The sequence below is a fragment of the Anomalospiza imberbis genome, chromosome 20, assembly GCF_031753505.1.
Source record: "Anomalospiza imberbis isolate Cuckoo-Finch-1a 21T00152 chromosome 20, ASM3175350v1, whole genome shotgun sequence".
Classification (NCBI taxonomy): Eukaryota; Metazoa; Chordata; class Aves; order Passeriformes; family Viduidae; genus Anomalospiza; species Anomalospiza imberbis.
Window position 1 is genome coordinate 992,750 of NC_089700.1, and position 24,415 is coordinate 1,017,164.

Genomic DNA, 24,415 nt, shown 5'->3' on the forward strand with positions numbered 1-24,415 from the left:
CACAGCTCCCTGTCACACTGCAGTGTGTCCCCGGCAGTGCCACAGCTCCCTGTCACACTGCTCCCAGTGTCCCCGGCAGTGCCCCAGCTCCCTGTCACACTGCTCCCAGTGTCCCTGGCAGTGCCACAGCTCCCTGTCACACTGCAGTGTGTCCCCGGCAGTGCCACAGCTCCCTGTCACACTGCTCCCAGTGTCCCTGACAGTGCCACAGCTCCCTGTCACACTGCAGTGTGTCCCTGGCAGTGCCACAGCTCCCTGTCACACTGCTCCCAGTGTCCCTGGCAGCGCCACAGCTCCCTGTCACACTGCTCCCAGTGTCCCTGGCAGTGCCACAGCTCCCTGTCACACTGCTCCCAGTGTCCCTGGCAGTGCCACAGCTCCCTGTCACACTGCTCCCAGTGTCCCTGGCAGTGCCACAGCTCCCTGTCACACTGCAGTGTGTCCCTGGCAGTGCCACAGCTCCCTGTCACACTGCAGTGTGTCCCCGGCAGTGCCACAGCTCCCTGTCACACTGCAGTGTGTCCCCGGCAGTGCCACAGCTCCCTGTCACACTGCTCCCAGTGTCCCCGGCAGTGCCACAGCTCCCTGTCACACTGCTCCCAGTGTCCCCGGCAGTGCCACAGCTCCCTGTCACACTGCAGTGTGTCCCTGGCAGTGCCACAGCTCCCTGTCACACTGCAGTGTGTCCCCGGCAGTGCCACAGCTCCCTGTCACACTGCAGTGTGTCCCTGGCAGTGCCACAGCTCCCTGTCACACTGCTCCCAGTGTCCCTGGCAGTGCCACAGCTCCCTGTCACACTGCTCCCAGTGTCCCTGGCAGTGCCACAGCTCCCTGTCACACTGCTCCCAGTGTCCCTGGCAGTGCCACAGCTCCCTGTCACACTGCTCCCAGTGTGTCCCTGGCAGTGCCACAGCTCCCTGTCACACTGCAGTGTTCCCTGGCAGTGCCACAGCTCCCTGTCACACTGCAGTGTGTCCCTGGCAGTGCCCCAGCTCCCTGTCACACTGCTCCCAGTGTCCCCGGCAGTGCCACAGCTCCCTGTCACACTGCTCCCAGTGTCCCTGGCAGTGCCACAGCTCCCTGTCACACTGCTCCCAGTGTCCCTGGCAGTGCCACAGCTCCCTGTCACACTGCAGTGTGTCCCTGGCAGTGCCACAGCTCCCTGTCACACTGCAGTGTGTCCCTGGCAGTGCCACAGCTCCCTGTCACACTGCAGTGTGTCCCTGGCAGTGCCACAGCTCCCTGTCACACTGCTCCCAGTGTCCCCGGCAGTGCCACAGCTCCCTGTCACACTGACTGCTCCCAGTGCCTCTGGAATCAGGTGCTGCACACTCAGCTCAAGATCATTTCCCCAGCATTTGTCATGTGCCAAGAGGCAAAACCACCGTGAATAATCCAGCTGGTGGAAAGGGGGAAGCTGCTCTCACTAAAGGCACTGGGCCTCTCTTCCCTTGAGGGCAGACCAATCCCCACACCATAAATAACAATGCCAGGCAATAATGGAATTATTCCTGAGATACTTTGTAGAGCGCTCTGGAAATAGGGTCAGCAGTACTTGGAGAGCCAGGATCAGAGTTGGAGCAGAAGAGAGGTGGAATTGATTTCCTTCTCTTCTTATCTGTTGGGAGATAAGGAACAGAGAGGTCCCAGACCTCTGGGAGCTGTGGCTGTTTGCTCGGTCAGGAGTGCCTGGTGCCTGCTCCAGAGCTGCTTCCCAGGATCCTGCTCCCATCCAAGGCTGTGTGGTGTCCCAGGAGGTTCACCTGGAGGTCTGGCTCACCTGTGTGACAGTCACACCTGGGAGACTGGGATGTCTGGGATGTGGTTTTGGCCACCCCTGCCCTGGGCTGGGGCTGGGGGTGGCTGCAGGGCAGCAGGAAGGGCATGGCCAGCTCAGAGCTGCTCCTGCTCCTGTCAGTCCAGGGGTCCAATTCCAATGGCTCCAGGACCAGGAAATGTCTCCTTGCCCTTACACTTGGCCCGCTGCCACCACCAGGGTCGGTGTGATCCATGTGCAGGCTGTGAGAGCAGCCATGGGCAGAGGATGGTGCCTAAAATCCCAAAGTGCTGATCCCTGTGTTCTGATCCTCACATGCAGAGCCTGGCCCTGGTCCTGCTCCCACTGCTCAGCAGGGTGGGGACAGCCCAGACAAACCTCCAGGCTGCTCCTGGGCACAGAGGGACAGGGCATGGCCTTGGCACAGAATGCAAGGAGAGAAGGAACCATCTTTAGAGAATAAGGACCCATCTTTAGGCCATCTGTACTGAAATAGTGACTCAGGAGTCATGCTTCCATTTTTTTCTAAAGTTTTTGTTACATTTGTGAAAGAAAAAGGCCAGAATTGCTGAGCAGGCAGCACAGGAGCTCCACAGGGACAGGACAGAGAAGTGGCTTTGTGTCACCCCCCTTCTCCATCCAAAACAGTGTCACACCCTCTCCAGCAGCTTTCTGCAGAGCACCTGGAGGTGTTACCCAAGGGAAGCTTCCCAGCAGTCAGAGCTCTGTGCTGGGCTGGGAGAAGCAGATGTGGATGTGGGAGGCAAAAGCCCTTTCCAGAATTCTGGAAGGCTTGGAGAAAGGGAGGCATCAAATGGCTCCAAACACCGGGCTGGAAGCAGAGCAGGCAAGGAAAGGGAGCTTTGCTTTTCTTTCATCCCTTCCCACCACCCAAAGGCCACCAACTTGAACCAGACCCAGCTGGAAGAAGTTCTTCCCATGATTTTATGTTGTTTTTCTTATCAGCTCTTGCTGCACCTTTTTTTTCCCCCTACATTCTCATTTCTTATCCAATCCCTTGCATGAATAAGAGATGCCACATCCTTCCCTGACATGTCTCCCTGCTATAAATATCCCTCTGAGCAGAGAGAACATGGACCTGATTTGTTTAGATGTATCCTGGATCCTAAGTGACGTTTCTCCAATATTGTGTCTTTAATGGGAATTCACTGATTAGGTGCAGAAAAGGCTCCAGGAGACGCCTGGGCTCACTTTAATACAAAGAGTACTACGGTTGCTAAGAGACTGATACTTCAACTTTGGAAATCTTCATCCCCACTCGATAGATTATCTTGGCAAATTGGACTTTCTGAGTTGGCAGCAAATGGGAAAGAGTAACTTTTAAAAATAGAGATAATTTAGGTGACGTCAAAGGCATCTGTGTCCTTTTCCAGCAACGTGAGACTGATCTATTTTGCTTTGTGTATAAATCACTCTGCATCCAGCGTGAGGCTCTGCTTACGCCTGTACTTGGGGCTGATTTATTAATAACCCCCTTTGTGTTTGGGACATTTGGCCAGGTTTATGGCAGTGGAAGGAGCTCTGTGTTTGGGACATTTGGCCAGGTTTATGGCAGTGGAAGGAGCTCTGTGTTTGGGACATTTGGCCAGGTTTATGGCAGTGGAAGGAGCTCTGTGTTTGCAGCACACAGGACCTGCATTGGGAGAGCTCAGCTCTGTGCTCCGAGCAGAGCAGCATCTCCTGTGCCTGGAGACCCCCGGGCTCGGCGATGGCTCACGGGGACAGTCTCTGCTTCACTTTCTGGAAAATTGGCTCCTCATGGCCGCAGGGACCCTGCCGGGCTCGCCCAGCCTGGCCGAAGGCTCCATTCCCACCTCGCCAACGGGCTGAGTCCTCAGCCTGGTTCCCACCCGGGATCGGGGGGATCAGGGAAAGGGGGAGGCGTGTCTGGGCTTAATCAGCCCTCACCATCCCTGCTGGCTCTGGGGGAGCCTCAGGAATGGCACAGGAGGCTCTGGATGCCAGCCAGGAATCAGGCAGGGATTCTTGTGTTTGGAATGAGGCAGGGATTGGAGCTGGGAATCAGGCAGGGATTCAGGAATCCATCGGGGATTGGGGCTGGGAATCGGGCAGGGATTAGGGTTGGGAATCTGGAAAGGATTCAGGAATCCATCAGGGATTGGGGCTGGGAATCAGGCAGGGATTAGGTTTGGGAATCAGGCAGGGATTGGAGCTGGGAATCAGGCAGGGATTCAGGCTGTGTATGAGATGCAGCAGAGAGAAGGAGAGAACTGGAGAAGAGGATGGAAGGGGCAACATCAGGCTGGTGTGAGAGAAAGGGAATAAATCAGGAATGACTCAAAGCCAGGGTGTGGGAGATGGCCCCAGGTCCCAGGGGGATAAGGATCTCCTGCATGATGGGGCAGGAGAGGAGGGAATGATGGAACCCTCAGAGAAAAGGCACTCCAGGAGTGCATCTGTTGGGAGGATGAGCTGGAAGAGGCTCAAACACCTGCTGGAGGATTTTCCAGCCATCACCTGTATCCTGGCAGCACCTTTCCCAGGGATTTTCCATGGTTCAGCACCCAAAGTCATGCAGATAAGTCGTGGCTGCTTCTGTCACCTCAGCACTCTGGGGAAGGCTGTCCCAACCTCAGGTGTGGCTCTGCCTCCCAGACAGAGATGGATGGCGCAGCATAAATTATCTCCTCCAAAGCAGAGCTTAAGGTGGACTTCTCCAGAGTTCAGATAGAAAACTGGAATTTTAATGTCAGCTCTGAAATGCAGTTGCAGCTTTTGTGCTTGGTTGTGTGCTCAGGTTCTGAGATTTCCTGGTATTTTTAGAAACACTCATTTGTTCCAAGGACCAGCAGATACAGAAGTGGCCACTGAAACATGACCATGGGATATATTTTGGAGGTATTGAGTGAACAGGAGTGAGATGATGATAAAGGCAAGGGTTACACAGCTTTTTCCAGCTCAGACAATGCCCTGTAATTGTGTGTCAGGAGTCCTTCAGCTTTGAGATCACACCAGTTAATTAAAGCAGCCCTCTGAAGAGCCTGACTGCTGGCAGCTTTGCTGCCTCCTTCTCAAGCACAAAACAGCCTCTGAAGGCAGCTCCGGTGTTCAGTGCATCCATCTGGATGGGAACCAGCACTTGGGAAATGGGAGATGTGATGGAATCCACCTCTGGTTTTACTGGGATGAACCAGGTTGGTTTCCACCCCAGGTGCGGGAAGGAGGAGCAGCCTTGGTGCTGTGCTCTGAGCCTTCCCTGCCACTCAACTTTTGGTGGCCTTATCTCCATTCCAAAGTCTGTGATCTGTGACACACTGACTGGGAACCCTGATGTAGTTCTTGTTTCTCCTGGGTATCCCAGAATGCCCGGCTGGGCCAGGCTGGAAGGAGCCCCGAGGGTCACTGGTGCCACCTCCCTGCTCAGGCAGGGCCATCCCAGAGCACAGGGCACAGCACTGTGTGCAGAGGGCTCTGCAGTATCCCCGCTGAGGGAGACTCCAGCCCCTCCCTGGGCAGCCTGTTCAGGGCTGGCACTGCCCAGGGCAGGAGTTCTGCCTCCTGGGCAGGGGCAGCTCCTGGGCTCAGGCCCTGCCCGTGGCTCTGGTGCCACTGCTGGGCCCCGGAGCAGAGCCTGGGCCCTGCTCTGCCCTCCCTGCACACAGGGACAGCCCGGCCCCAGGGCCCCTCTCAGCTGGGGCTCCTCTCCAGGCTGAGCAGCCCCAGCTCCCTCAGCCTTTCCTGGGCACAGAGATGCTCCAGGCCTCCTCATCCTCACAGCCTGAGCTGGCCCTGCTCCAGGAGCTCCTGTCCCTGCTGTGCTGAGGATCCAGGGCTGAGCCTGCCCTGGCCCAGCCTGAGGCTGTTCCCTCTCCTCCTGTCCCTGTTCCTGGCAGCAGAGCCCGACCCCCCGGCTGTCCCCTCCTGTCAGGGGTTGTGCAGAGCCACAAGGTCCCCCTGAGCCTCCTTTTCTCCAGGCTGAGCCCCTTTCCAGCTGCCTCAGCTGCTCCTGGGGCTCCAGCCCCTTCCCAGCTCCGTTCCCTTCCCTGGACACGCTCCAGCCCCTCCAGGGCTCTCTCATCCCGAGGGCTCAGGACTGGACACAGCCCTGGAGGACCTCAGCAGGGCCAGCAGAGGGGACAAAGGGAACAATCCCTGCCCTGGCCATGCTATTTCTGATACAGCCCACGATGCTTTTGGCCACTTTGGCCCCTGCTGGGGTCATCTTGATCCAGAGCCAGAAAGGTTCAGGTTCTCCTTCTCTGGTATTTGATGCACACAGGGGGGCTTTCAGGCTGCTCCCAGGATCTGGGAATGTAACCTGGGGAGGGTTTAAAATTTACTCCACAGTGGCTTCAGAGACTGTTAAACCTTGGAGAAGTGCCCCAAGGGGATTCTGCCAACTGCTGCCTCACCCAGATGGATCTGATCATCTGCAGGGAGTAAAATAACGAGGCTGTTCTTCTGGTGTCCCAGTCCAAGCAGTCAGCACCAGCAAAGAGCCCAAATCTCATTGGTCTTCCCCATTCCAGCAATGTTTGTTTTCATTCCACCAGAGGAAGAGCTGCCAAGCTCCTGCTTTTGGGATAGGCAAAAAAAAAAGAAAAAGAAAAAGAAAAGAGTGGGGGTGGGGGGGGAAGAAATATATGTTACCAAAAGGTAGGAAATGAAAAGAAATGAGTTTTTCAGCATTATTTAAAGTGTCATTAAAGCTTGCAAGGAAAGCAATCTCTTCCAAGCTGGATTGTCTATGCTTGCCTCCAACACATTTTTCCAATGGAATTCTCAAGGACTGCTTTCAGGTACACAGCACAGAGAGAGAGAACAGGGATTTATTCTCAGGAAGGATTTATTTTTTCTTTGATGTGCAGAAATTGTAGTTTCATTCAAACAACCAAACAGGAGAGAAATGCAAATATTTCAATCACTCTCCTGGAACATTTGGAGGATTCAGGGTTTATAGTACAACAATTTTTCCTGTTTTCTGCAAAAGTTAAACAGAGGAAAAAGAAACCCAGGAAAGCTTCTCCTACACCTTCTAGTAAATACTATGGAAATAGAAACTCCCTCTGGATTTGCAGAACTGGGAGGGTCCTTGCAGGTCTCTTCATATCCCTGGGACCTGGCAGGTTCCACTGAGTCTCCTTCAGGAATGAAGTCCCCAAATCAAAAGACTAAATTTGTTCCCATCAGTGAGCAGCTTCCAATTATCCCTTTACATTTCCAATGATCCCTTTACATTTCCAGAAGTGGATGTTTGAAACTGCCTTTACAGCTCCTCTCCCTGATTTCTTTGGTTGGAAATCAGGCTGGGCCTGTTTTTTGTACTGTTGGGGACAGCAAATACAGAACAGACCCTGTCCCACATGCCAGGACCTGCCTGGAGATCAAATCCAGGGGAATTCCATTCCCCTCCTTGATGCAGTCCCAGCATCACTTCTGGTGTTATGGATTCAGCCAGAGCGAATGAGCACTCACAATGCAGCTCCAGGGTGAAATTCAGGTTTTTGGAGGGGTTTGCAATGAGTTTGCTGCTCTTGGCTCAGGAAAACCCCAGGACTGGGTGACCTTTAGGAACCACATCCCAGTGGAGAGGGCTCGTGGCTACACGTAAGAATTTTGGAGGTCCATTTGCAATAATTATTCTTAAAATCCCTTGCCTTTTCCTCCCAGTTGCAGCCCCACCCCAGGAGAGGAGGGGCTGAAGGAGCCCCGCTGGGGTTTGGGGCTGGATTTAGGATGGGGATTTATGGCAGTGTCACCCTGGCCCTACAGCAGCTCTCTGGCTTTGCCAGCATTCCAGCCCTGCCCAGGAGCAATTCCCAGCTGCTGGAGGAAGGTTCTGGGCAGCTGGAGCAGACAGAGCTCCCTGTGGTGAGCATGTGTTGATGGCTGGAATGGGTTTGAGACCTTTCCCAGCCTTATTAATTCTGGGATTCTCTGGGTGTGACAGCCTGGGACAACACCAGGTCAGTGGGACAGCAGGCTGGGGACAGCAAATACAGAACAGACCCTGTCCCACGTGCCAGGACTTGCGGGGAGATCAAATCCAAGGGAATTCCATTCCCCTCCTTGATGCAGTCCCAGCATCACTTCTGGTGTTATGGATCCAGCCAGAGCGAATGAGCACTCACAATGCAGCTCCAGGGTGAAATTCAGGTTTTTGGAGGGGTTTGCAATGAGTTTGCTGCTCTCTGCACAGGGCAATACTTGGGAATTGCTGACAAAGCTGCTGGAGCCGTGTCAGTTTTCCAGAGGGGCTGGAGTGTTGCTGTGGGACTTTTTAGGGCTCCCTGTCTCTTAAGGGAAACACTCCAGTCATGCTTTGGGAAAAGCTTTCCCAAATTGCTTTAGACTTTACCAAGCTGATTGGAATTCTTCCACGGAAACCTTTTCCACCCCCAAAATGCAATTTTGATTCCATTCCCTGTTGACAATGGCCCTTTCAGCCAGAAATAATGGAAGGGCTTTGTTTTGGGAATGCTGCGGTATTTCCTTTGGAATTGATGATTTCAGTGTTTAAAATGTTAAATAATGGGGCTGTGAAATACTGGAACTCCAGTGGGCTGAAGCCTTTTCTGGAAACCATTCCCAGCAGGAATGATGGATGAGCTTTGGTTCTGTTCCACTGCAAAGCCACGGCAAGGAAAGCAAACCAAACCAAGGAGTGGACTAGTTCCCAATTTTCTTCACCTTTCTTTTGGCCAAAATGTTTGGAGCCTTTTGCTCCATTGTGACCTTATCCCAGCTGCCAGAATGCTGAAGAAGAGGCAGCCAGGCTGCCCAAAAGCTCTTTTTCCTTTTCATTTTTGTTTTAATTTTCCTTTTCCTTCTTTTTATTGTTTATTTTTGTTTTCATTTTCCTTTTTGCCTTTTCTCCCTTTCCTTTTTTCTTTTTCCTTTCTTTTTGTTTTTTTTTTCCTTTTATTTTTTTCCTTTTCCTTTTCCTTTTCCTTCTCTTTTTCTTTTTTTTCTTTTTCTTTTTCTTTTTCTTTTTCTTTTTCTTTTTCTTTTTCTTTTTCTTTTTCTTTTTCTTTTTCTTTTTCTTTTTCTTTTTCTTTTTCTTTTTCTTTTTCTTTTTCTTTTTCTTTTTCTTTTTCTTTTCTTTTTTTCCTTTTTCCTTTCATTTTTATTTTAATTTTTAAAATTATTTTTTTCTTTTTAAATTTTTCTCTTTCTCGTTTTTTTTCTTTTTCTGTTTCCCTCTTTTCCCTCTTTTTATTTCTCATTTTCTTCTTTCTCTTCTTTTTCTGAGTTTTCCTCACCTTTCTTTTGGTCAGAATATTTGGAATTAACCCTTTTTGCTTAATCCCAGCTGCCAGGAGGCTGAGGAAGAGACAGCCAGGCTGCCCAAAATCCAATGGAGCGTGGAATTGTGATTTCTGTCTCCAGCTCTGGGCAGTTCCCAGCCCATCCCTCTGCTACAGCCGGGATTGCTCCCACATCCATCTGCCCTTGGTGCTACCTGCTCTCTACCTGATGGCAATCCTGAGTTTGTTTGGGATTTCCAGGGGCATTGAGGAGCCTGGGAGCTGCAGGTTCAGGTGCTGAGGACTGAGGTCACTGCCCCTCATCTGCTGGGCTGTTCCTGTTCCTCAGGGATTTGGGGATGTACAGAGATCCCTTGGAAGGTCAAAGTGCTGGGTGGAGTTTGGAGATTGCAGAGATTGGCAGCCCCAAAATGAGAAGGTGCCCAATTTAGGGAAAGGGAAAACAATGGGGAAAACTGCCCCAAAGCAAGGGCAAAAAACTGAGTTTAATTCTGCATTCAAGTTTGTGGTTCTGTGCACAAATAACAGAGTTTGTGTCTGAGGCTTGAACCAGGAGGGGAATTCTGGCATGGCTGAGTCCTTCCCAGGAAGTTTCCTTTCCAAACAGAGCTGGTGCTGCCTCTTTCCTCCTCTGGAGCCAGGACTGTGGCTCCTTTCTGAGCTCCCAGCAGTGAGGAGACAGAGAGAATGTGTCAAGTGGGATTTGCTTGCTGGGCTCCTGATCACCAGCTGTGCTCTCAGGGAAGCATTTCTGTGTTAGAATGTGCTTTTTCCAGGACAGAAAAAATTCTGGGACTTGGGGAGCAGAAAATGCATAGGAATAGGGAATTTTGGGTGAAAAGCATGAAATCAGAGGCACGCTGTGGTCTTTCCCCGGGGTGGTTGCTCACCTTGGATGGGGACATTGGAGAAACCAGGAATGGGAATTAATCCGAGGGATGCAGAAGGTGGCTGCCCCTGGATCCCTGGCAGTGCCCAAGGCCAGGTTGGACAGGGCTTGGAGCAGCCTGGGACAGTGGGAGGTGTCCCTGCCATGGCAGGGGTGGCACTGGATGGGCTTTGAGGTCCCTTCCAACCCAACTCATTCCAGGATTCTGTGAAATCTGCTGAGAGGAAAGGGATGAGAGGGATGCTGGAGGTGTTGCTCCCATCCCACCTGGAGGATTTGGGGGAGTAAAAAGGAATGTGAGCTCAACTGTGGGTTCAACTCCCAGGTCCTGAGCAGACTCAGCAGGGTCCAAGGTCCTCTGGTCCTGAGTAAAACCAGAGTAAGGCCTTATTAACGTGGGCTTAATGGGAAGTTAATTAGAGTCAGAGGGGTTGGGAGAGCAATGGAACTCCAGGAAAACCTGCTGCAGGCACTGCCTGTCCTTCTGAAGGGTGAGTTTGGGATGGGGAGGAGGATCCCAACCCATCACCTTTGTCAGAGTCAGGTCTCAGGGTTTGCTTGTAACAAATGATCCCTATGGGCTGTTCCAAGGACGCGATTCCAAATGGTGCAGGAATACTGGGCAGGAAATTTCCAACAGACAGTGCTCAAAGTCCAGCTGAGGCTCTGGGAGGTCCAGGGAAGGAGCTGCACCTGAAGGGAGAGCTTCTGCTTCCTACTGGGCACAGACTGAGTGCTTCAGGCTGGAGACCTATGAAGTTCATCCCAGCAGAAAATTGGGGCAGGATGCAAATTCCATCCATCAAGCAGAGGAAACAATCCTATGTGGCTGCTGGGAGAGTGGGGATGTGAGGAATTGAGGGACTGAGGGATGTGAGGGATTGAGGGACTGAGGGATGTGAGGGATTGAGGGATTGAGTGATGTGGGGGATTGAGGGATGTGAGGGGATGTGAGGAACTCAGGGATTGAGAGGTTGAAGGATGTGGGGGATTGAGGGATGTGCAGGATATGAGGGATGTGCGGGATGTGCGGGATGTGAGGAATGTATGGGATGTGCAGGATGTGCAGGATGAGTGAGATGTGCGGGATGAGCGGGATGTGCGGGATGTGAGGAATGTACGGGATGTGCGGGATGAGCGGGATGTGCGGGATGTGAGGAATGTACGGGATGTGCGGGATGAGCGGGATGTGCAGGAGCTGGAGCGGGCGAGGCTTGGGGAGGAGAGCGCTCCGCTCCGTGCTGCTCTGCAGAAGGAGGGAGAAGGCTGTTTGCTGATAGAGAGAGCTGTGAAAGGGAGATGGAGCTTTCTTTGGAAAACACTGGAAATTTATTCCCTTCTCATTCAGCCTTTTAGCAGCGGGTTCTGGAGTTGTAAACAAAAGTCGTAGCATGAATCCAGAATTTATCTGCCTTGTAGTGCTAATCTCCTTTCAGTGTGGGGTGTTGTTTGTTTTTTTTCTTTCTTCTTCTTCTTTTCCTTTCTTCTTTTTCTTCTCCTTCTTCTCCTTATTCCTTCTTTATTTCTTATTTTCCTTTCTTCTTTTTCTTTTTCTTATTTTTCTTCTCCTCCCTTCTTTTTCTTCTTCTTTTTTATTTTCCTTTCTTCTTTCTCTTTTTCTTCTTCTTCTTCTTCTTTCTTCTTCTTCTTTTCTTTCTTCTTTTTCTTCCTTCTTCTTTTTCCCCTTTTCCTTGCTTTTCTCTTCTTCCTTTCTTCTCTTCTCTTCTTTCTTCTCTTCTCTTCTCTTCTCTTCTCTTCTCTTCTCTTCTCTTCTCTTCTCTTCTCTTCTCTTCTCTTCTCTTCTCTTCTCTTCTTCTTTTTTTCTTCTTTCTCTTTTTATCTCTTTTTCTAAAACTTTATTTTTCTTTTTCTGTCTCATTTTCTTCTTTTTCCTTTTCCATCAAGTCTGGGTAACACATTTTTCCCTTGTCTTGCCCATCCTGGGTTATGGAACTTTCAGGAAGCCCCACAGAATACCTGGCTCTGGCCACCCACCTCGGGACCAGCCCCACCCTGGGAAGAAGAGCTGGGGACGACCCCAAGCCCACCCGGGGCAGTAGAGCTCTTGGGCTCTTCCCAGGGCATTTCCATGGTCAATAATCCATGGCAGGGAAGCTCAGCAGGAGCCTGTGCCAGTGCTGTGGGATTCCCTGGATTTGTCTGGGTGTTTGGAGCCCCTCTCCTTTCTCACAGAGGTTTTGTGTTGGACAAGTCAAAGGAAAGGTCTCTGGTGGCACCTCAGCCAGTGTCCCTCAGGGTCACACAGTTTGTGCCAGGGGACCAAAACCCCCTCTAGAATGGGCGTGAGGTGCTGTCCCCACACCCATCTCTGCAGGGGGACAGGGATTTGCAGTGGATATGGCACAAAAAGCTGATTTTTATACAGGGAGCAGAGCTGGACCACTGGCTTGGGCAGAACCCCTGTCCTGGTGCTGCTGTTCAGAATTCCAGGCTGGGTGCCCAAAAAACCCTTGGGAGTCTCCTGGTGGAGATCCATGGAGCCAAGGAGGCAGCAGGAGGGGAGGGCAGGGATCTGAGGAAAGGTTTCAAGCAGTGACTGACAGATGACAAAGCTCAGAATATGAGCCCTCATGTAGGAATTCACATGGAATAATCTGTAGGAACAGGAAATTATCTGTAAGAATTAACATGAAATCATCTGTAGGAATTAACATGATATCAACTGTAAGAACATGAAATAACCTGTAGGAATTACCATTAAATCCCTGTGTGTTTATGCCTACTGTTGCAGTGTGCACTGAAATATTTGATAAAGGACATCAAGATTGAAATATTTGGAATGAAAATGTTCTCAGCAGGCTGGAAGAGGTCCCTGGAGGCTGAGATTGTGGGTGTTGGAGGTGACTTGGTGACCAAAGCTGCCCAGAACAGACAGAGCCCCGTTTTCCAATGCTACAGTCACTCCTCACCCCTGGAACTTCCTCCTCATTGAGGATAAATTCTCTCACACCAGGTGCTCCTCACCTGAAATGACTTTTCCCTGTCCCTGGAATGTTCCCTCTCTCTTCCTGTCCCCTCACAGGTGGAAATCAAAGCTCTTCCCTGGGAGGGTGGGCAGGCCCTGGCACAGGGTGCCCAAAGCAGCTGTGGCTGCCCCTGGATCCCTGGCAGTGCCCAAGGCCAGGCTGGACAGGGCTTGGAGCAGCCTGGGACGATGAAAGCTGTCCCTGCCATGGCAGGGGTGGTACTGGGTGGGCTTTAAGGTCCCTCCAATGCAAACCATTCCAGGATTCCATGAGCTGAGTCCTGCCTTCCTCCCCATCACCCTCCTCGCTTCCTTCATTCCAAGCTCATCCCTCAGGCCTAGCCTGGCCCTTTCCCAGGCACTGGGAGAGAGAATGTGATTGTTCCTCCTGATGATTCCCCAGGCACTGACAACTAGGTTCTTCCTCCTGACTTAGGTGTGGGCTCAGAGCACGGCCCCTCCAGCCCCACGCTCCCTCTGGTGCTGAGGGTGAGCCCTGCTGGTCTCCTGCAGGGATTTCCACGGCAGGGAGATGCATACATATGATACGTACATACAGAGTGGAAGCTGTTGGTTTGCCAAATCCTTTCAACACCTGCAGGATCACAGCACTGCTGCCCCCCCAGCCTGCCCTCAAGGGTTCCCAATCCTTGGAAAGCTTCCCTTTGAGGGTGGATCCGGGAGCAGCAGCCCTCGTTCTGTCCTGCATCTCCTCGGGAATGGGGGCTCCTGTCATGGTTTGACATGGAAGTGAATTTTTTCAGGAAGTTGGGTCAAACCAATCAGTGGTCAGGTTTGGATATTGGCACCTGGAGTGACCACTGAAGGTATGGATATGCCTCTGAGAACACAGGGTGTTAAAGGAGGAACTCCCAAGAGCTTGCTCTCTTTGGTTCCGGTCAGGGTGCTGTGCAGATCTCCCCTGCCCAGCCATGGGGCTGGGTGGGGGAGGGGAAGCCATGAGGCCTGGTCGAGGTGAGCCGAGGGGGCTGAAGGACTGGAACCGAGCCAGCTCCTGTGGACGGAAGGGTGGAGAGAAGGGGAGATGCTTTTGTCTTTCCTCCCCCCGCAGAGGGAAGAGACAGAGAGTCCAGACGGCACCTGTAACTTTGCCGGCTTTGCTGGTGTGGAGGAGAAGGGGGGGGGGGAAGGTGCCCAGCCTTGGCCTTGGGAATCGGCTGCTGGGTAGAGATATCAGCTGTCCAGGGAGTCTGAGCTTTTAACCCTTTCCTGAGAAATGAGGGCTTTGTAAAATATTACTCCTCCTTGATTTGAAGTAGAAGAGAGACAGTCTGGGATCTGAGATGATGGAAGAGGAAATTTTTGAGTGGGAGGAGATGATGGAGTGGCTTGTGGCTGGACTTTTCTTGTTAGCCATAGACTGAACCAAATTCTCCTGACAGAGGCTGCATTTAGGGGGATGCCGTGGTGGGCCAAGAGACCTGTTTCAGTGACCACCAACAGAGGAATGGCGAGAACAGAGGAAAGCTGAAGAGGGTGTGGAGAGGCCCTCTGTCTTCAGAAAAGGAGAAGAGAAGAAGATCTCTGTTCTTGGACCCTCGGCCCCAGGGGGAAATGGGGGGGACGGTAGTCCTGAGATGAGATGCTGAACTGTTGTTTCTTCTAGTCCTTGGCAAAGTGTCCTTAAAGGAGCCCTATGAGCAGTCTGTCCATGCACGGTGGTGAGAGCACTGTGACATGGAAAGGAGAGTGTCACCATGGCAGATTTTCTCCGGGCGGTTGCCATGTGTGACATGGAAACACAAGGGTGGCAGTTGTGTTTCCTGGGGGTCTGTGGCACAGGAGAGACTCCTGTCTCCCTTGATAGACTGAGTATTGATTATCTGAAGGGTGGCAACTTGGTCAGGATCCTGGGTGGTGTCTCATCGTGGGTTTGTTTGGAAATTAGGTGGGAGGAGGAGGAGTGTTTTGGGAGGTCTTCATCCGTGATTTAGTGTCTGTGTTTTATAGTGGTAGTAGTTGAATAAAGTTTTTTTCCTTTGTTATTAAGCTTGGGCCTGCTCTGCTCTGTTCCTGATCACATCTCACAGCAATTATTTGGAAAGGTGTATTTTCATGGGGGCGCTGGCATGGCGCCAGTGTCAAACCATGACAGCTCCCAAAGGTTACCTGGAAATGTTCAGTGTGCTTGGGAGCAGAAGCACCAAAAGCATGTTTTCCACAAACCATTTTTTTTCCTGGGGAAGGGAGAGATAAATAAAAATCTGCCAAAAGCTGTGACAAAGAACCCCCCCTGGGGACAGAGCAGCCCCAGCCCTGAGTTTTGAGAGCTTTCCCAGCTGTGCCAGGTGAGGAGCACTGGATCCTTCGTGCCTCTGCCATCCCCATGTCTCTCCCAGCCGCTGGAGCAGCAGAGCCCTGTCAATCCTACTGGTTATTCCCCATTTCAGCAGCCTGGTCCTGCCTGGTTTGGGGGATGCTGACAGAGGAGCCAGCGGTTGCAGCTGCTCGTGGGGACACGGCCCCAGGGCATGGTGAGAGCCCCGCTCGCTTAGATCCCAAAAACCAAGGGAAATATTTTGACACTTCCCATTGGAATACGCTGGGGGGGCGTTGCCATTAGATAAAAACAGGATTATTTTGACACTTCGTTGCAATTTGCAGCAGGGGAAAAAAAAACCCACCCAAAAAAAAAACAAGAGTGAGAATAGCAGATGGAGGGCTGGAAATTTCCAATTTTTTAGCCGTAATAGTGCCAAGCCTCACTCCCCGGTTCACTCAAGGACGAGCTGTTTGCAGCTTTCAGATCGTTCCCTTCGTACACTTTGGGGGCCCAAAGGTGCAATTAAGGACTGCCATGAGTGGGGAGATTTGGGGCGGTGTTATCTCGGCTCTTATCTCCCTAAGGTCAGCGCCCGTGTGGGCCTGGCGGGCTGGCTGCGGGGTAATTTACACTTTTAGGCTGGGATTTACACCCCGAACCACAGCCAGGGCATGTGATGGAATTAATTCTCCAGGGAATCGTTATTCCTCCTCCTCCAGGAGACACAACAAAATGACGATGGTCGCCCAGGGAAATCACTGGGAATAAACCCGACCAGGGGGATGAGATGAGCGGGAAGGTCGGGCAGGGGCAGGGAGAGCGCTGGGGAGGGACGGGCAGCAGCAGGGTTAGCGGGACGGGAGGATGCGGATGGATTATGGGGAGTTAAGCTCTTGCTGGGCTGGGTGTCAGGGCCATCTCTGGCAGTGCTGTTCGTGCCCTTCAGAAAGGTAATGAACCTCCTTTTCCTGGCCCTCCCCTCCTTCTCCCGGAGGAGGGGGATTGATTGGACATGTGCTCGGTAATCGGGAAGCTGTAAAGTGCACCTGTTCAACGGGAGCAGAGAGAGGGAATGAATTAAAAGCAAACACATCTCCCCCCCTTACCCTCCACAGCTCTGGAATGCTCAAATAACTCCGGGAAGGGAGTGTTGTGCTCTGGATTCCTGGGGAACAGGAATCTTCACACCAGGGAGGAACGTCAGGATCAACTTTCCTGGGAAACCTTTTAGAGCGGGCTCTGCTCCTGCTGCCCAGCCCCTTCTGCCCCCAAACCCTGACTGATTTGTTCCTTTCTCCTTGCTAGACTTTCACTCTTCCAGTTCTTCCCACCTTGGATCATTTGGGTAGTTAATTCATGTTGTGGCTGCTGCCTCTTTGAGGTAATTAACGAAGGTGTTAATCAGGATGATTGGGTGGCCAGGGCTGGCTGGGGCTTGGAGCAGCCTGGGAGAGTGGAACAAGATGAGCCTTGGTCCCTCCCAACCCCAGTCACTGCAGGACTCCGTGATTCCATGGGGCAGGACAAACTTCCTGTTCTCTGATTTTTCCTGGGATCTCTTCCTTTTCCCCTTTTATCCTCTAACACAGTTCTGTGTCAGCTGCCCACACCTGGGAGTAAATGAAGACACTGCTTAGGGAAAGAGGAATAAATATTGGGATTTCTGACCCCCCAGGGAGGGGAAATCCACATGCTTGGTTTTCCCTGCTGCCACGCAGGCTGGGCAGGGGGAGAGGGCAGCTTGTGGGGCAGCAGCACCTCAACACCCTCCCCCCTGTGATCCTTAAAGACAGAACAGGGCTCTGCTTTTTTGGATCAGGGCAAAGCATCCCTGTGGAGATGCTGGAATAGGAAAGATCCCAAAGCTTCTCCCAAGCCCCAGCACTGTCTGTGGAGAGATTGACTCCATGGACCACATCCCCTCGCAGCTCTGAGCCGGGAGCATCTGTTGCCATGGTGACTTGGTGGGGAAAGTCATCTGGGGAAAGGGATGCTGTATTTTTAGCTTTGGGTAATGAAATGTAACAGCTGGAGAGGAAGGTGAGGGGCAGCCAGGGGCCACAGGGCCCTGGAGCAGGGTTTGGGAGCAGGGCTGGGCTGGGGGAGGGTGCTCAGGATGGGCAGGACCTGCAGGAGCCTGGGAATAACCCCTGGGAAGAGAAGGGCATGAGGAGGAGCTGTTCCATGGTGAGATAAGGAGGAGGCTCTGCCTGAGGTCACACTGCTCCCTGTACAGTGTGTTCAGCCTATAAATAGCTCATACCTACCTCTGCACAAGTGGTATTTATAGAGTGGGGAGGGGAAAGGCTCAGTTTGGTGACAGGAGTGGATTTGGGGAGGATGTGCCAAGCTTGGTCTAAAGTTCAGGTCTTTGAGAGGAACAGAAAACCCCAAATGTGGAGGGAGGGGGTTTTGCTCTGCTCAAGGCTCAAAGGTTGAGTGCTGTTAATGCAGCTTTTGGGATGGGCCCTCAGCTGGAGCTGCTGTGTGGATATTCCACAGCACAGCCCTGGACAGGTGTCCTTTATCCCTGGCATTTAACCCTGGCATTTGGATCAGTCTCACTCACATGTAAGCTTTTCCAGATTCATGTTTTACTTCCTAAAATCCTCTCCCAGCTCCCTGCAATGAATCTTATTCTTCTGCTTTCAGCTGTCACAAGTTTGTTTTCTCATTAATTGATCTGGGTGTAATTATTTACTGCACTGAGCTCTCAGGACCACACATGAAAGGAGATTTCCCTGCAGCTGGCAGAGTCGGATGGGATTTGGGGATTCATTCCTACTCCAAAGGCTCCTGGAATTAGGAGCCAAAGCTTTGAGCAGCCTCTCCACTTTTCCATCCCAGCAGGGCGGGCTGGCAGGGAGATGGGAAATGGGAACAGGATCCTGCCCATGGAAGTGGGAGCAGTCTGGTGGGGGCAGGGGAGGGGCTGAACCTGGATGAGGTGGTTTAGAAGAAGATTTTGAATTGTAATGTTTTAAATAAAGCTTAGCAAAGACCACCAGAACCATTCCTTGGTGGGCTCTGATGCTCCTGCCTTTCTCCCAGGCACATCCAAAGGTTTCCTGTGGCCCCTCTGCAGGGTCTGGCAGCCCCTGACTCCTGGGGACAGGAGGTGGGGGGACTCTGGCAGCCCATGGAGGACTGGGAATATTTCCCTTAAAGCCTGAACTATTCCAGCAGGCCAAACATTTTCCATCCTCCAATTCCTGATGGAGAATGGAGACATTATTAATTAGTTTGGGGTTCTTTTCCCAAAAAAAACTTGCTGAGTTTTCCTTCCTGCTTCTCCAGTGAAATGCTTTAAATGAAGGTGAAACTCCTCTGAGCAGTTGCAGGAGGCCCTGGGTGTTCCCTACATCCCCATTCCCAGAGGGAGATGATGGAGCATCCCTTGATTCCCTCTCGAAGCACGGGGCAAAGACTGCTTCACCAAAACTGAGCACCTTTTCCCCTCCTCACCTTCAATCTTTCCAGTGAAACAGGCTCCCAGCTGCTGGAAAGTTAAAATTTCTCTGGCATTTGCAACAGGCAGACCTGGGGAGCTTTGGGCTGGGAGCTGAGAGGTCTGTGAGCAGAGACATTGAGGTGGTGGATTATGAAGTCATGGAATATCCTGACTGGAAGGGACCACAGGGATCATCAATCCAGCCCCTGGCCCTGCACAGGCACCCCAACAATCCCAGCCTGGGCATCCCGGCGAGCTCCTGGAGCCCTGGCAGCCTTGAGGCCGTGTCCATTCCCTGGGGAGCCTGGGCAGTGCCCAGCACCCTCTGAGGGAAGAACCTTTCCCTAAAATCCAACCTGAGCCTGCCCTGGCCCAGCTCCAGCTGTTCCCGTCCCTGTCCCACCGAGCAGAGATCAAAGCTGCCCCTCAGTGTCTCCCCTCACGCAAGTGGAGAGGAGCTGCCATGGGCTGGAGCAGTCTGAAGTTAAAAAACAAATCAAAGTCAGGTATCAGGAGCTGAGCCAGGCTAAGGACGATTGATGGAAGTGGTTCCTCATGTTCCATCAGTATTTTTATCGATCTGATGCTGTTTAGTGCTTTAAAAACGTTATAAATTGGAGAAAAGCTGTGAGAAGGATCTAGAGAAGGAAATCACCCAGGGTGACAGCAAGAGGACGAGAGGAAACAGCTTCAGGTTGTGCCAGCAGAGGTTCAGGTTGGATATTGGGAATTATTTCTTCACTGAAAGGGTGGCACAGGGTGGAGTCCCTGGAGGGGTTAACAGCCCTGGGGATGTGGCAGCTGGGGACATGGCTCAGTGGTGGCCTTGGCAGTGCTGGGTTAAGTGTTTGGACTCAGAGGGCTTTTCCAGTTCTGTGTCTCTGATTCCAGGATATCCTGTGTTCACTGGAACTGTGGGACTGCGTGGACATTTGTGGGTGTGCATTAACATATCCCAATCATGCTGCCCCAGGGTGATCAAATATTCACAATAAACATTGAAAAAGGCAACAGCTGCTGCTTCTGTGCTCAGCATCCACAGAGTCCTCCACCATAACAGCTCCTTCTTTTTCCCTTCCCTCGGCAGAGATCCGGGAGGCTTTCCGAGTGCTGGACCGGGACGGGAATGGCTTCATCTCCAAGCAGGAGCTGGGCATGGCCATGCGCTCCCTGGGCTACATGCCCAGTGAGGTGGAGCTGGCCATCATCATGCAGCGCCTGGACATGGATGGTGAGTGCTCGCCGGGGTCTGCTCTCTCCTGGGGATTCTCGGGGCTTTCCCAGTGCTTGGCAACCCTTGGATCCCCATCCAACAATTCCTGCTCACCAAGGGAAGGGCAGAGGGGAGCTGGGGAACTTCACTTCCCCACACAAAAGGAGAGGGCAAGGTGAGACGTGAACCTGCTGTGGGTAATCCTGGGGATCAGGCAGTCCATGGAAGGGGGATGGGTCATCCCTTGTGGGATACAGCTGGGTGAACACAGAGCAGCTCTTGAAAGTTCACAAATCCCAATCCCACCCCAGGCATCCCTGGGAGCTCCTGGAGCTCTGGCAGCCTCAGGCTGTGCCCATTCCCTGGGGAGCCTGGGCAGTGCCAGCACCCTCTGGGGGAAGAACCTTTCCTGATCTCCAGCCTGAGCCTGCCCTGGCCCTGCTCCAGCTGTCCCCTGGGTCCTGTCCCTGTCCCACAGAGCAGAGATCGAAGCTGTCCTCAGGAGGAGCTGAGTCTCCCCTCACAGAGTGGTGAGGGGCTGTCCCAGCCTGGAGGGGGACATTCCACAGGTGAAAAACAAACCAAAGGCAGATGTCAGAAGCTGAGGCAGGCTGAAGGTGATGGAAGCGATTCCTTTGATGCCATCACCATCATGGAATATCCTGAGTTGGAAGGGACCCCCAGGATCATCCAGCCCAGCTCCTGGACCGGCCCAGACACCCCAGAAATCCCGCCCTGCACAGATAATCTTCGCCAGGCTCTTTGAACCTTTCCCTCTGCATTCCCGGGCAGGCCCTGGCCGGTGACATTCCCGGGAGAGGAGCAGGATTCCCACCCAGTCCCGGCTGCTCCCCGCAGGCCGGAGCTGCTGTGCTGGGAGCTGCTCTAATGAGGTGCTGATTGCTCTGCGAGGAGAAGTTTTGAGGGGTGGAATCATCCCGAGCCAAGTCCTGCTGGGAGAGCTCATCAAACAATTACTGAGGGAATAAAAGCAACAGAACCCCATTAGCGTGGAGAGGGAAGTGCAGGAGCGGGATGCTGGAGCCAGGGAGGAATTTCAGCTGCTGCAGAGCTGAACACAACGAGCGATTCCTTTAAAATGCCCTCGGCAGGGCAGAGGGGAGCCCTCCCTGCTGCCAGGAGCTGCGGTGCAGAGGCAGCCGCGTCCCGGGGCTGTGGCAGGGGGGAAACCCTGGAATCCTGCCAGAGCAGGGGCTGGGGCGATCGGAATCCTTGGGGACACTGGGGAGCAGAGCCCGGCCAGATGCGGCAGTGACACTCCCCTGCCCCGCTGGGCGCTCCCGATGTCGCTGGGAGGCACAGGACAATTGTCACCAGGGCTGTCACCCTGCTGAAGGTGTCCCGCAGAGAAGGGGCTGCAAAGCCTGGCAGGGACAGGAGATCTGCTGTGGGAATGATCTCATTCCCTAAAGAAAAGGGAAAAAAGGAACCAACACTTTTCAAAGTGTTCTGTCCAAAAGTTGTTGTTTGCCCCTTGCCCTGCTGTGCTGCCCTTTCCCGGCAGAGAGGGACTCGGGCTCAGGTTTGGCAAAGCCAGGCTTAGTGTGCCGCCAACTCCTGGGGTCCTTTCCCGAAATTCTGAGCTTTTTTGGAAAAAGAGTGCTGGGACTTGGCTCCCAGTTCTGATTCATCTCCGGTCCTTCCCTGACTCTGGCAGACTTTGGCACTGTTCTGTGCAGACTGGTGCTGTGGAGGGACCCGAGGTGGGGAGGGGAGTTAAACCTGGAATGATGGAAGTGGTGAATTCCTGCTGAGGCTTTCCAGGGAGCTCGGTGTGCTTTCTGCAGGGATGGCAGCTCATCCTCCAGCTCCAAACTGGTTGTACTGGTGCAGTGTTGCAGCAGGGCTTTTGGGGCTGTGCCAGGGGAAGGTCAAGTGGGCCACAGATTTAAAAAATCAGAGAATGGGAAATTCCTGAGGCACTGAGCAAAGAGGGGAATGTTCTGTGAAAGATTTACCTTGCCTGCAAATTGAATTAGTGTTGTACAGCTTGAATTTATATTATTATGGCTACTTTTTCTCCAATGGATCCTTCACCTTTTCCTGGGATTTAACTTGAACTGTGGAGTGAGAACCAGCAGCAGCCTCCTCCTTCCTCTCCCACTGGGAGAGGGCAGCATTCAGGAGCAGGGTAGGAATGCTGGCTGTGCCCACTGCTCCCAGGAACAGCCTGACCACCTTCCCATATACTCCTGGGGAGGGCTGCTGAGGTTTTCCAGGTTCTTGCTTTGCATTAGATGGGTTGGAAGCTCGGGTGGATGAAAGGTCACACTCTGGGAGGAGTCTCCAGTGGTCAGGAGAGCTGGGGGGAGGTGAAATCCTCTGCACATCTCTGCCCCGTGCCATGAGTTATGATGTGCTGGCAGGTGGAGCAGCCAGACATCCATTCCTTCCTTCCCATTAAAACTGCTGCCAGGGCCTGCAAATGAGGTAAGAAAATTGGCAGGGCTTGGGATTTAAGCTGGGCCAGCCTGAGCAGCCCCAACATCCAGTTTTCATCAGCAGATTCCAGCGTGGCAGAGGGGCTGCATCTGCCACAGCCTACTTCACTGAGAGCCAGCAAAAACCAGGAGAGCCAGGGACTGGGGCTGGAGCTGGGACTGGGGCTGGAGCTGGGACTGGGGCTGGAGCTGGGACTGGGACTGAGCTGGGACAGGGCTGGAGCTGAGCTGGGACAGGGCTGGAGCGGGGCTGGGGCTGGGGCTGGAGCTGGGACTGGGGCTGGAGCTGGGACTGGGGCTGGAGCTGGGATGGGGCTGGGGCTGAGCTGGGGCTGGGACTGGGTCTGGAGCTGGAGCTAGGCCGGGCTCAGCTGGGCTCAGCTGGCCTGGCCTGGGCTGGTTTTCCCTGATTTCTGTAGGGATGGGGATAGAGAGAGCAGGACTGCCAGGCTGGGCAGGGGGGTCTCAGAGGAGCACCCACAGCTTGTGCTGGGGCTGAGCATAAAGAGACCTGATCAGAGAACTTCACACCTGGTGTCACCTCCTGCCACCGAGCCAGGGAATGGCTCAGGGACAGGCACAGGGGGTGGCTCAGGGAATGGCATAGGAGAGCTGCCTCCAGGGCCACGGTGTGCAGCTGCTCAGGGACACTCTCAGAGCTCCCATTGGAGCAGGAAGGAATGGATGCTCCATAATTCATCACTTTTGGAGGAAAAATGGGGTTAGGGAGAGAACACTCCTGGAGCTTGAGCAAAACCAGCCCTGGCACTGCTGGGATTTGGGCCAGGAGCCCTTCACAGGTGTGACCTCTGATGCCTCCATGGCTGCTGAGGGCTGCCAGCGCCTCCCTGCACAAGGACATATCACCAGCTTTCCTGCAGAGGGGACAGGCCAGCAGAGGGATGTGTCACCAGCCACCAGCCTGGCACTGCCAGGGTGCCCAGGAGTGCAGGGAGTGGCTCTGCCCTCACCCCCCTTTGCATTGCCCTGATTTCCTGAGAATATCCCATTCCTGCCACTCCTCCCTGGAGGCAGGAGAGCAGCAGGGCCGAGGATCCCCTGGATCCCTACAAATCCCTCCTCCAGCAGTTCTTCCAAAGCTTGGCTGAGCGCTTGGACAGCACTGCCAGGCCCAGGGTAGGGTGGTTGGGGTGTCTGTGCAGGGCAGGATTTGCATTCTCTGATCCCTGTGGGTCCCTCCCAACTCCAGGTATTCCATGGTTTCAGGATTCTGCCAGGTGTCTGGGCTTGAAAAGACAGGTGTCTGCTCAGGAAGGCAGAAGCCTCCCTGAAATGGAAAATGTAAACCCCCTCCCTCTGAATTATTACAATTTTGAAATTAAGGGGCTCTCAGGAAAAGATATGGGAGTGGGAATAACAGTTCTTTACTAGGAAAATTAAAAATACAAATGCAATATCACAAACAAAAAACAAACCACTGCCAGAGTAAGAACAGGCCCTGGCAGCCTGTGGGTCAGGGGGGTGGCAGCAGTCCCATCCCATGGTGGCTCAGCCCTCCTGCAGTGCCAGCTGTGCTTCTGCTGGAGCAGGGATCCTGCACAAGGCTGGAGTTTTCCTCTGAAGCTCCAGGGCTGGTGTGGATGGGCCTGGGCTTCCTCTGGGAATGCAGTGAGGAAGAAAGCTGCTCCTCTGGGAATGCAGTGGGCAAAGGCTGCTGTGGTGTGCCAAGGTCAGATTGTATCCAGGTAGGAATGCTTGGCTCCTCCCCTGGGCACAGCCTCTCCCCATGGATGATGGAATTTTCTCAGCCATGCAGGGACACTCACTGGCCATGAACAGCAGAGATCTCCTGGAGGGAGGATTGGCTGTGGGAGAGATAAAGAAAACTGCCCATGAACAGCAGAGAGCTGCCCCAGCTCAGATAGATGGAAATAGAATGCACACCCCCAGCTAAATCTTCCAACCCAGGACAGTGTGCTTCACCCAGGTGAAGAAATGCAGCTGCCACGGGGAAGATCATACAATTGGCATAAAACTCCCTCAGTTACAGAGAAAAATGGGGATCTCCTTGGAATATTTCAAGGTCTTCACAGAAATCCCAAGAAATCCTCAGAACCCTCCTTCTGTGAACTCCAGGAGATA

At 53.1% G+C, this 24,415-nt stretch overlaps 1 protein-coding gene across 5 annotated transcripts in view; it reads left to right on the plus strand.

Moving 5' to 3' along the window:
* Positions 1-24,415, plus strand: part of CALN1 (calneuron 1) — a 146,573-nt gene that overhangs the window by 64,060 nt on the left and 58,098 nt on the right. For all 5 annotated transcript variants that reach the window (XM_068210109.1, XM_068210110.1, XM_068210112.1 and 2 more), the window contains one exon: positions 19,725-19,868. In XM_068210109.1, coding sequence (XP_068066210.1) covers positions 19,725-19,868 — 144 coding nt within the window. The remainder of the gene's footprint in view (positions 1-19,724; positions 19,869-24,415) is intronic.